This window comes from Pteropus vampyrus, unplaced genomic scaffold (genome assembly GCF_000151845.1).
Source record: "Pteropus vampyrus isolate Shadow unplaced genomic scaffold, Pvam_2.0 Scaffold196, whole genome shotgun sequence".
Lineage (NCBI taxonomy): Eukaryota > Metazoa > Chordata > Mammalia > Chiroptera > Pteropodidae > Pteropus > Pteropus vampyrus.
The window spans coordinates 1,783,283-1,795,312 of NW_011888977.1; the positions used below are offsets into that span (position 1 = coordinate 1,783,283).

The window sequence follows — 12,030 nt, forward strand, 5'->3', positions numbered from 1 at the left end:
GTCAGCGGCCCCCACCCCCAACCACGTTATAATACCGGCTCCGTGGAGCTGAAAGTGCTGCACGGTTATCACATGGAAAAGGGTTTAAGTGAATTTGCATTCCGGACACTGTCACCACCTGGCCGTGCTCTCCACGCGCCCCTCACCTGCGGATCTTCCGCGCCGGCTGGTTAAACCACGTGGCTACACGCCGCTGCCAGTCCTTGTGGAAGTGGGGCTTCAGGATCATGCCATTTCGGCTGGGCGCCATGGCTGCTCCCTACGGGCCTAAGGAGGAAAGCGGGTCAGGGCCGGGTCTCAGCCCGGATGCCGCGTCCCACGCCCGCCCAGCAAGCCCAGCTACGGCCCAACGTCGACTGCGGCGTGAGCCCTACGCCAATGGAGGCGGATGGAACCCGATGGCACTCGATTGCCTCAGCCCGCGCCGAACTCCGGCATACCCACCTCCTCCGTGGGAGAACGGCCACCGTAAAGGAAATGGGGCCGCAAAGCACACTGGGATGGCAGTGGACCCGGCCAATCAGAAGCACCGGGGCGTTGTGACCAATCAGAGCCGGGAAGCACGGAAATGACGTGCCTTACGCTCCCAGTTGCCCTAGCGGCCCCTGGGAGGGCGTGGTGTTGCCAGTGGAGCTCCGTGAACACTGAGGAGGAGTGCCCCAGGCTGGGGACAGCAGTGGCAGGGTGGTTTGGGCGAATTCCTGGCGTTGCCGGGTCCTACGTTTCTCCAACACCTAAAGCCTCGTCTTTCATGTCCCAATTTTTGTTCCCACCCATCCATTCGGAACACACGTTTTTTTCTTTAGACCACTCTGAATGGTTCCGGGCATCTGGTACTTCGCATGCACTTTCACATGGAATCGCACAACCCCTCTGCTTGTGGGACGAATCGGGTAACTTCTCCGAGGTAGGAAAAGCCGGTAGTAAGTGGTGGCCCTGAGAATCCACGTGGCCGACTGCAGACGTCACACTTCCCGCTGTGCATACTGCCTCCATTGAGATGAGCATCATAAACATAAAGTAACGAGGCATACATCCATAGTTTGTGCCCTGCGCGTCTCCTGTTCTCCAGGACAAGTTTGGGAACTTGCCAACACCATACTATCTGTAAGCCTTTATATCCCAGTAATTCTTTACCACCCTCACACTAACCAAGCTTCCTCCCTGCAAAACAACATTTTAAGAATTTCATGACACAAAACGAGAAATTTGGAGGACTGTTTCCTGCACTGAGAAAACAAGTTACTGATAAAGTTTTCTGCCCTATTGAGACACCCATGGGTGTTAGAAAAATCAGGTTGAGACTCACTGAAGAATTATAAGGTTATGATCAGGGAGAAGGAACATATGTAACAGATGAGACACACACAGCTTTTCGGACGAAAGCACTAAGCTTTCAGGGGAAGTTCAAACCCTATCATTTAATAGATATGTGTTCAATTATGAAATGAGGACAATAGCAGCCCTGCTTTTCTGACAAGTTTCTCAGACCCCTTTCAGTGATCCCACCATGGACCACAACATCTTGCTCTAATCTCAAACACATTCCTGTCCCCTTTCCCAGTTTCTCTTTCTGGATAGACCCATAGATAGACTCATGCAGCTTCATTTGCTCTCTCACCACTTGAGCTCCAGCTACTGGTGGTTAAGATGCTGTACTGGGTCACTGGGTGGAGGTCTGAAATTGGAGACACTGCTCGGTATCCAGTTAGTGGTAAGAAGTACAGTTGTAATTTGAGGACCTTGCTCTTCAGCACACAGCTAAGCCGTAGCCAACTTTTCATGCTTGAATACTGAATACCTTACTTCCTTTGAAAACTATGCAGACTAGTGAGGCAAAAAAAAAAGTTCCAGTATGAAAATTTTGCTGAAAATATGCTTAGCTTTTCCGTTGGGAAAGACTAATGGGAAAGCTTAAAGTGAACTGTTATGAACTGAAGTGAGGGAGTCCCAATAAAAAGACTTGTCTGGCTCAAGGTTTTTTTTTTTCTTTTTTCTTCGTAAGAGTTTATTTGAGCCAAACTGATGACATAATGCCAGAGAGCAAGGTCTCAAATGCTCTTGGCTCAAGGGTTTTAAAAATCTTTAGGTATAGGGATAGTCTCTGTCCCTTGGCACAGAAACTCCAGTCACAGCTCTGCTGAAGGGCTCTTGTCCTGGGCTTAGGCCTGAAAGGGCTAGCTAATGCCCCCGGAAGCAGCGCTCAACTAAGAGGCCTTTGGATGTGTATATTATGCTCTGCACACATTCTCAGAATTTCCTTCCTAGACTGAGCCCCAGTTACTCATAGCTGTGCCTCATTACGTACCAGCACCTGACTGGCTTCCTCCATTTGGTCCTTTGAGAGTCAGCCTCAAAGAAATCCAGCCTAAGACAGTCAACAGCAGTTTCTGGATCCCTTCAGACACATAGTCTTGATTTTTAGATTTATCATCATAGCAGTAAAGTGATTTCATAGGTTTTTTTCAGGGGGAAAAAGTCACGTCCCTATAGCACTTTGCAAAAATTAGCATGTTAATTTTGTCAATATTGGCTGATGGTTAAATTAGGAAAAGCAGTAGCCTGGTAACAAGGACAGGATAATGTGCTTCATCACAGAACTCATAACCATCCAGCCTCTCAGCTTTCCAAAATCATGGCTCATGCATAAATCAGAAATAGGTTAACTCAAAGGTTTCTGTAATATGAGAAACACATGAGTGAAATTCATAACGAAGTACAATATCAATCATGTTTTGTTTCAAAGTAGTTAAGAGATTATATCTTAAAAATCACAAGAAAAAAAATTCTTTAACTGTGTAATACAGAATCATTACAATATAATGAACCTGATGTTTGTCAATTACACTTCAATACTTTTAAAAAGCAAAATGAAAAAATTTATGAGGATAAATCAGAATTAAGAACAATTGTATTATGATTTAAGAACTACAAGTTTTTTTCTTATGCTTTAATGATCTTCTGAGGCTCTTTGTGTTAAATATACATATTTACTTAAGAAACATGTTTATATCAGTGAGGTGATTTCACACATCTAACTCAGACAAAGACAGTTCCAGAAGCTACAATCAGGCCATACTGTATCAGAGAGCAGAGGGTCAGGGTTTTGGTTCCAGTGTTAAGTGCATAGGTTGCCTGGTTTGGTGTGGCTGCTGCAGGGACCACGTGCTGTTGTTGAATCCTCTTCACCTCTAGGACCCTCTTAAAGGAGGTGTGAGCTTCATCCATGCAGGAAATAGCAGAGGAGGTATAACTCCTGGCACTCTTCTCGAGTGCCATGTGTCTCATGACAGGGAGGTGACATAATTTATGACCAATTAGGGAGCCAGTCCGCAAACAACTGTCAATCAACACAAAGAAAACCCCCATCTGAGGGGCCGTGAGCCCACTCACACCAGTGAGTGCTGGGAAGCCAGCTGCACCTTCCCCCACTATAGCAAGGCAGCCCCTTTCATGCCATTTACATTCCTGGTTAAGCATCTGGCACTCAGCAAATGATTTTCCAAAGGATAAACAGACCTGGGCCATTTTAATGGGTAAAGTACAAAGGGGATGAGCTTGGCGATATCCACCATTAGAGATTACGAAGGATACTGACCTTGGGCAAAGACCAGAACCCTCCTACCTATATGCCTATCTAAGGAAATGAATTTGAGGAACTGGGGCAAAGGCAAAAGTGTCTTCACAAAATGCCAGAGCTGCCCACCTTCAGGTATGTAACCATCTCTGCACCCACCCACCCATCAGCTCAGCAAGCGTTTCCTTAGGACACTTGAGTGTGGGAGCAGTGAAAAAACCACCATTCTGTTAGGAAGTATCCGTAATCCATGGCTCCAAATGCCACCACACAGGGAAGGTAGAAGAGATGAAAGCCGCAGGTGGGAACACCTGAGTACATGTAGCACATCCTCTGGGAAGGGAGCCACATGCACTTGGCCTGTCTTGCAGTGATGGGGTGTCCTGGGCCCTTTATCCTATATTCATTCCTACAAAAGGGGTTCTTCAATTGGTTATCTCATAGCTGAAATTATAACCTGCACACAATCCTGTGATCCAGGACAAACCCAACAGCTCCTCTGGGTCAGAAATGGCCACATGGTACAAAGATGGATTCTCCATCCTAAGGTATCACCATAGTTGTCAGGTGTTCCTCACAGTGCCACCAGACCAGTTGAGTAGAGGTTCGCATGCATATCCATCCAAATGGCAGTAGGTGGCGGTGTTTTAATCCTCTAGAGACTGGTGCCTGTCCCCATCTCTGTAACCCTACTGATGAGTGAGAACATGGGCTCAGAGGGTCCTTTCATCGGGATCCTGTTAGCATGCTGATGAAGTCACAGGAGCTGGGAAGAGCCCGTGCACAAGCCCCAACATGAACAGGTTGTGCAGAGCCTGACTGCTGCGCTGCCCCTTGATCCACCCAGCACCCACAAAATGACAGTGTCATAAACCCGGGAAGTCCTCCATTCACAACTTTAAGAAACACTGATAATCCGCCCCTTGGGGGAAAACAATATAAACGCAAAACTAATCATCTCTGCAAAGACTTTACTAATCACAGGTAGAGAAACCAACATCTCAGAGGCCCTTCATCAGGGCCCAGTAGGGGCCCAGAGGAGGTCCAAGTCTCAGGTGAAAAGGAACTTGGGGGACAGCTAAGTAGAGTTCACTTCCTGGGCACCATTAACAAGGTTCAGCTATTTGGGCCAAGACGGCTCCTCCCCTCGAACGGGTGGCTGCTGAGGCGCCTCCTCCTCTCCAGTGTCTTGCCTCTCCCTCTCAGCGTCACTCCACCTCAGGGGTGCGATCATCTTCTTGGGTCCATGAGGCGGTGGGCCGATGAGGGCCTCGATGTCCTCATAGTTTATCACTTCCTTTTCCAGTAGGGCATTCGCCAGCTAGGAGGAACAAGGGGCAGTGTGTGAGTCCTGAAGGACAAGGACATAGACAAGAGCCTTTTGAGAGCAGAGCACTAAGAAGGAGGGGGCCCTCTGTCTCCCAGGAAGGGGCATCTGTGAGCGGGACACCCCTGAACAGGCCACTTTCCCAGGGAAGCAGCACATGCAGCCAGCTCAAGCAAAGAATCATTCCCTGTCTCAACCTTGGGGGATGATTTCCCAGCTGCGGCCTCATTAATTTTCTGCTTCCCTTCCAAATCTCTGCTTATTTTGGGCAACTTCGGTTTCCTTCACCAGACAAGGTATGTGTGTCTCTATGAGGATGGGGGACTAAAATGCAGAAACTCCTCTCTGGAATTTAGGGAGAGAGATGCTGGTGCTAAGAGCTACAGGACCTCACAGTTTCGGAAGAGAACCTCTGCCTCTCTAGATAGGTTGTGGAAAATGCGCTGAATGAACCTTGAGTGTCCTGCACTAGCAGTCCATCACCATTCAGTCTCCACTACAAGGAAACCCTGCTGCAGCCACTTGGACAGGTTTCTGTCACCTCCAAACTGGGGCGACCGCTTCTTCTATGTAGCTGCTCTAATATATTGCTAAGTCTTGTACCCTACTGAAGTGTAAGTCGACCCAGTGCAAACTGGAGCAGGATATCCTTGGCCCCCCACCAGGAGCCTGAGTCCTGTTGCGCAGCAGTGACAATGCACTTGTGATGCCAAGGACTTTGTTAAAGGCAGTTTCTGGTTCAGTGGGTCAGGTGGGCCTGAGATTCTGCACTGCCCACAACTCCTGGGGAAACTGGTGCTGCTGATCTGTGGCGACACTTGGAGGACCCGACACATGCAACTCCCAAGCTAGCAGAGCCTCACATTAATGAAACAATGGCCCATCAACCAAGAGCTGCCCTCCTCTACTAGGGACACAGTAGAGGACTCTGGGGTCAAGAGGTGACCCCAATCCCAACACCTAGTCTTACTGTAAGAAGATAGGACCTGTCCTAACACTGCCACAGCCGGCCATCAGTGACAAAAAAAGTGAGAAACTGTCCCAGCCAAGAAGAGCCTAAGGAGGTGTGATGACTAAATGTAATTGGGGGAGAGGAGACAGGAATAGGACAGAGAAAAGCTAAGGAAATCTGAATAAGTGTGGACTTAGTTAATAATACATCAATATTGGTTTACTATGTTTTTAAAAATGCAACATACTAATGGAAGATGTTAACAATAGAGAAAACAGGTGTGGGGTTTAAGGGAACTACTATATTTGCAACTTTTTTGTAGATTTAAAACTATTCTAAACTTTAAAATTTAATTTTTAAATTTCAGGAAAAGTTTGAGTTGGAAAAGATTAGACAAAACTGGCCAAACAATAACTGCTGATGCTAAACAATGGGCACAGGAGGGTTTATTATGTTCTTCTACATTGAAGGAACTGACTTGCATGTTCATAATAAAATGCTAAAAAATTTATGGAAAATATTAGATTTCAGTTGGGTGGAACACATTGGTTCTGTTGTTTTCTAAAGTTCTGTGTACATTTGAAGTATTCCATGAAAGGGTGACCAGCTATGCCAGCACAGCATAGTGATGGTCAGCACCCTCCCCGCAACTTCTGGATGGTTAAGCAGGTGTCTGGAGGTCAGACACCAAATCTCACCGCCTGCAGCTTGTCCAGATTGTCCTGAAGCACCTTCTCAGTGTGCCTGTAGGCCTTAGCCACCAGCAGTCGAGCTTCCTGCAAATGAAAGGTCTGTAATGAGCACAACTGACGACTATTCACAGCGTCATCTATCACCTAAGTAAACTGCCAACAGTTTCCCTGGAAATGCTCTAGTTCCAGATGCCTGCCTACCAGCCCTCCACACCCACAGATACCCCACCAGCTCCTGGAGGCTAGGGACCCTGTTTCTGTCCTCCATTCCCGCGGCTGCCTCATATGCTACTGTACCAGGCCAACTAGAGCTGCGCCAGGATGAGCCAAACACTGCCGTGATTGAGTCTCCCAAGGACAATGCAGTGCATCCCTTTTGGCCACAGGGATCACTGGCCACTAGCTCTGTCGTTTGTTGTATTTATTTGATATTCTTCCCAGTTTCCCATCATCTACAGTTTCATCAGGAGCCACACAGGTCCTCATCCAAGAACACACACTCAACAGGTCAGAGTGACAACAGAGGCCAGGAGAAAAAGCCACGATGTGGGGGCACATAACAGGGCTCAGCTCGGTGCAGTAGGGAACCTCCTCTAAACAGAGCTTTGGTCCTCACGTGGCAGAGGGCGCAGCGCCAGCACAGGACACCTGTCCTCTACCCCCACTGTGGTGCAGGATGGAGCAGAGGCCAGCAGGAGGTGTGGCAGCGAGGGCTGTGCACTCACGTGGTCCATCATCTGCTGGAGGCCCTGGCTGAAGGGGCGCCGTCCAATGCCCGCAAGGCCCTCCTGAGCCTCAGGGAAGGAGATGGGCCCAATGGTTGGTGCCATCCCAAACTGCTTCACCATGGAGTAGGCAATGCGAGTGACCTTCCTCAGGTCATCCTGTGCCCCTGGAGCATGGTGTCAAGAAAAGGTTTCTCTGATGGCGATGCCGAGTTCAGGGCACCCTGGGGACCCCACTGGCACACACCTGGGCCTGACAGCAAATGTTTAGTCCTCAGGGGACAACTGTATCCTGTTACTGTTTCTTAAGAGTCTGGAAACTTTTTTAAATGCTTTGTTTAAAAAACAACTACTTAGAGTGCATAATTTGCGCTCGTTTCACCAGTTCTCCAGCACAAGTCCAGGTGTGCACAAGACACACCTGTCAACACTGAACCTCAATATCACAGAGATCGTGCAGGAAACAGTCTTCCACCTGCTCTATGGACATCCCAGTGAAATAACAGCTGAGAACAGTCAAGTTGTTTGAATTACCAATAATTAACCAATTAAATACATTTATAGTCTACATATGTTTTTGTAATTAATTTCTTTAAAAAGTCTTACTTAGTTCCAAATCTCCTTTGACCACAGATCTTTTAAAAATCACTTAATGAAATTCAAAGTATATTTGCAGCCTACTATTATTCAGATCCTTCCATCAGATTCACCGCCCTCCTCCACATGCAGAAGGGATAATGGACGTAAAAGCACTGTGAGAACGCCAGGTCCTGCAGGGCCTCACCAGAAGTAACTTTGTTGAAGGAGATGCTCTCCGACACACGGCCACCCAGGGCCATGCACATCCGCTCGAACAGCTGCTCTTTGGTGAAGAGGTGCTGGTCTCTTGGGAGTATCTGAGCAAAGCCCAGTGCAGCATTTGTCCGAGGGGCGATGGAGACCTGCAGAACGTTAGGTGGCCCGAGTTAGCAGGCAGGATGTGGGCTTTAAAGATGAAGGTGGGGCAATGGGAGATCTTTAACTGGAGGGTTTCAAAGCAGTGGAGCAAATCTGCACTAACCCCATTTTTATAACAAGAGGATCCTATCATTAAAGGAGAGCGGCTCATACACTGTGAGAGTGACTTCCTTGAATGTTACTACAAATATATTACGAAAAGAACAAAGACAGGGCCTCTTAGGTAAACCAACCAGGAGGTGCAGGGACCATTGCCACCAAGCCCCCCACCATGGCCTCACGCACCCTGTCCAAGAGGCTTCAAAGGGGGCATGGAAACTATCCTTGTCTTCACCTCCCCACAAAGCCCAACACCAGCTGTGGGCACAGCTCCAGTGGGACTAGGCCTGATGCCTGGGCAACAAGGAGACTCGGGCCTCAGGCGCTGTTTCTGAGGTTCATGGCGGCAGGACCACCTCACAGTGCCCCAAGGATCAGAAGGGAAAATTTAAAACCCAACACTAAAGTAAACTACAACTGAAAAGGCTGGAAATATGTCTACGGCCACGCTACGCTGAACAAGGCCGATCCCATCTGATCTTGGAAGCTAAGCAGGGTCGGGCCTGGTTAGTACTTGGATGGGAGACCACCTAGGAAGACCAGGTGCGGTAGGGGTAAAAAACAAAAAAATAAAGGATTGTAAGCTGACAAGGTTCTTGCAATCTGTGAGGTCAACCAAGGGTTGCCTTGCCTAAAAAAAAAAAAAAAAAAAAACTCTAAAAAGAAAAGGCTGGAAATAAAGACCAAACAGCAACGGGAACTCCAACATCTTTCACTAGCAGAGTACAAGCTTTGGGAGGGAGCTTTTCTCATTATGACTAGTTTATGACTTTCAGCCATCAAATGAAGCAAAAATTCTAAGACCAGGAAATTTAATTTTCTTAATAATTTTATTTTTCGATTACAATTGACATACAATATTTATTATATTCATTTCAAGTGTACAATGTAGTGAGTAGACATTTATATAACTTACACAGTGATCACCCTGATAAATCTAGTTATCTACTTGACACATGTAGTTATTATAACACTGACTACATTTCTTATGCTATACTTTATATCCCCATGACTACTTTGTAAGAACCAGTTTGTACTTCTAATCGCTTCCCCTTTTTTCACTCATTTCCTCTAACCCCCCTTAAGAACAGGAAACTTTTAATTATGATATTTACTTCATCGTGGATTTTTCTGCCATTACTTTTTTGAGATACTGCATTAAAATATTTATGTTGATTACTGAATTTTTTAGTGTCACACCCTAGGTGACTGTCCCCACTGCGTCACCCTGGACCCAGTCCTGATTAGCTCAGTGACTGCTGCACCCATCAGAGGTGACTGCTGCATACACTTAACACCCACTGATTAACAGACATTAAACACTGACATACCAGGCAGAGAACTGCTAGACCGTTCCCATGTTTGGGTCTTAGGGAACTGCCGGTAGCTCTATGATACTACCATTTGATACAAATAAATCTTCACCAAGTTCACAAATGTCTACAAGAGTAATGTTTTTTAAAATGTGTACTAAATTCTTAATTCCAAGACTGACTGTAGATGAGGAGTGAGACTCAAATGGTCGTGTGGCTTTCCAATGGTCATGTCCACAACTGGACCCCACTGGTTTAGATTTAAGACCTCCTCCCACCCTATGCTTCCCGGGTGAGGGATCCTGCACGGTCCCCTCCCACCTGCTCTCAGGTCCACTTCAGGCCGTGCTTATTCTTCACCAAGCACAAACACATGGTGCTTCCAAGGTCACCTTAGTTCAAGGGCCAGTTGGGTGCACACCCTCCAAAACCCAGACCCTCATCTGACACCCTACCTTCATCACAGCCTCGGTGTGCTCCAGCAGCCAGCCAACCAAAGCATGGCCTGACTCATGAAATGCAACCACCTTCTGTTCTTCCTTTGAGAGGATCTTGCTCTTCTTGGCTGTCCCTGTAAGAACACCCAGGACTCTGAGTTCAGGCACACTGACAATCCTGCGTAAGTATGTAAGAACGCTTCTTGATGAGCCTTGATTTTTACCTTGTGTCGTTGTCAAAGTGAAGTTGTCACTAGATGTTCACCTCCTGCATATCAGCCCATGCTGACACCCACAACTATTCCTTACAATTTCTCCAATTTGAAGGCAAACTCATTAGGTAGGTGTTGGAGGGGGCCATGTTTGTTTCCACTTCCTTAAATGGTGCAACAATCGAACAGCTCCTGCAGGCTTTGCGGGTGGGGCTGTAGGGCTGACAGGATTAGCACGGGGCCCACGCCAAACTGTAGGTCTCTTGTTGGCAGGGGTAGCTGCAGCTCCTGTGACTCTACAGTTCTTTTTCACCCTTTGTAGTTGACCACCTCTTACTTTGGTGACTTTATCTTACATTTCCCCTGTCCTTAAGTTCCCATTTAATGCAACCTGAATAAGCTCTAGGTTCGGGGTATTTACTATATCATACTACTAGGACCATCTACTGCTATTTACCGTAAAGTTATAAAATCTAAGATGCACTGCTTGTGGCAGATGAATCATTTGAGCAGAGCTGATTATATGGACACTAACCGTGAGATCACGGCCTCACAAGATGGGCTTTACCTGAACACAAACATGTCCCAGCTCAGGCTGTCCACCCTGGAATAAGGATAGGAGAGCTCAGCCTTGTTCTAAACACTGAATACCCGGGGGCAGTATTGTTAATATTCGCTTCAGAATCTCCTGCTTCGATACTCTTACTGTACACTTATCAATTTCAATGTAAAAATAAATGGCTTACAAAAAACCAAAGTTATAGTAAGAAATGGCAACTTTAGTCCCTTCTACCTGCACAAGTTCACTTCTTTCCCAAGCTGCAGGCTGGGAACCTGGTGGCATTCGTCTAGATTTTAACTCAAAACTGAAGGTGATAGGCACACACTTCTTGTAAAGACGGCTCATGACAGAAAGCTCACTACCTACACACAAGACCCACCTATACACAGCACTGTGGTTCTCAAAAATTTATGGAAAGGAGAAGTTTCTCTTTTAAAAAAAATTAGTCCAGTGTCTTGGACTAATACTTTCTGGTCTGAACTCTGTAAAGGACAAGATGCCCTGCCCATGTCTGAATGTTGTCACATGGAGCTATGGAAGCTTCTAGATGCCTTCTCTCAGTTTCAGTCCTGCTCTCCTCATAGAAGTCCACAGACCCCATTTTGAGCAGCAATGGTTAAGCACTGCCAGAAGCACTCCCAACCCTCCACTGCCCAAACACCTCTCCCATTCCTATCCCGAGCACAGCATGAATTTCAGCAGAGACGGAGCTGACCAGCAGAACACAGCCCTCAGCAGACACTCTTTGTTCCTGGGCAGTGGCAGCACGGACCCCTGACAACATGCACAGTGGCCTATCCATCTGCAGTTGGTTCTCAGGCACTGTAAGATGGCTGATGGGCCGAGCACTACTCACATTTTGGTTTGCAAGATTCTTTTATTTATCTATTTGAAGAGTGTGTCTATTCTTCAAACAGAAATCTGCAGTATTTTAAACTATGGAAAAGTCAGTCACATTGTAAAGCTCTGACTTCTAAAAAGAGAAATACTTTACCTATTTCCCTTTCATCCAGTAATTCTTTGCGGATCAGGTCCACGCGTTTAAGTCTGACCCGCTCCTTCCACCCCACCGTCCCGAAGGGCACTTCTAGGGACCATGCCTCATACCTGCAATGACACGCTCCACGGCATACTCAAAGTTAAATGTGTGAACGGAAGTGTGGCCTTCCCGTGCTGC

General features: G+C 46.9%; 2 protein-coding genes and 1 pseudogene across 2 annotated transcripts in view; 1 reads left to right on the forward strand and 2 right to left on the reverse strand.

The window, feature by feature from the left end:
- RPL13 (ribosomal protein L13) overlaps positions 1-563 on the reverse strand; it is a 3,820-nt gene extending 3,257 nt beyond the window's left edge. Inside the window, exons 1-2 of the mRNA XM_011371865.2 lie at positions 445-563; positions 147-267 (exon numbers count right to left, since the gene is read on the reverse strand). Coding sequence (XP_011370167.1) covers positions 147-250 — 104 coding nt within the window. The 5' untranslated portion in view covers positions 251-267; positions 445-563. The remainder of the gene's footprint in view (positions 1-146; positions 268-444) is intronic.
- Positions 564-4,528: 3,965 nt separating this feature from the next.
- Positions 4,529-12,030, reverse strand: part of SPG7 (SPG7, paraplegin matrix AAA peptidase subunit) — a 38,870-nt gene continuing 31,368 nt past the window's right edge. Inside the window, exons 12-17 of the mRNA XM_023537701.1 lie at positions 11,961-12,026; positions 10,098-10,213; positions 8,058-8,214; positions 7,274-7,440; positions 6,555-6,632; positions 4,529-4,898 (exon numbers count right to left, since the gene is read on the reverse strand). Coding sequence (XP_023393469.1) covers positions 4,698-4,898; positions 6,555-6,632; positions 7,274-7,440; positions 8,058-8,214; positions 10,098-10,213; positions 11,961-12,026 — 785 coding nt within the window. The 3' untranslated portion in view covers positions 4,529-4,697. The remainder of the gene's footprint in view (positions 4,899-6,554; positions 6,633-7,273; positions 7,441-8,057; positions 8,215-10,097; positions 10,214-11,960; positions 12,027-12,030) is intronic.
- Positions 8,766-8,884, forward strand: LOC111746657 (annotated as a pseudogene).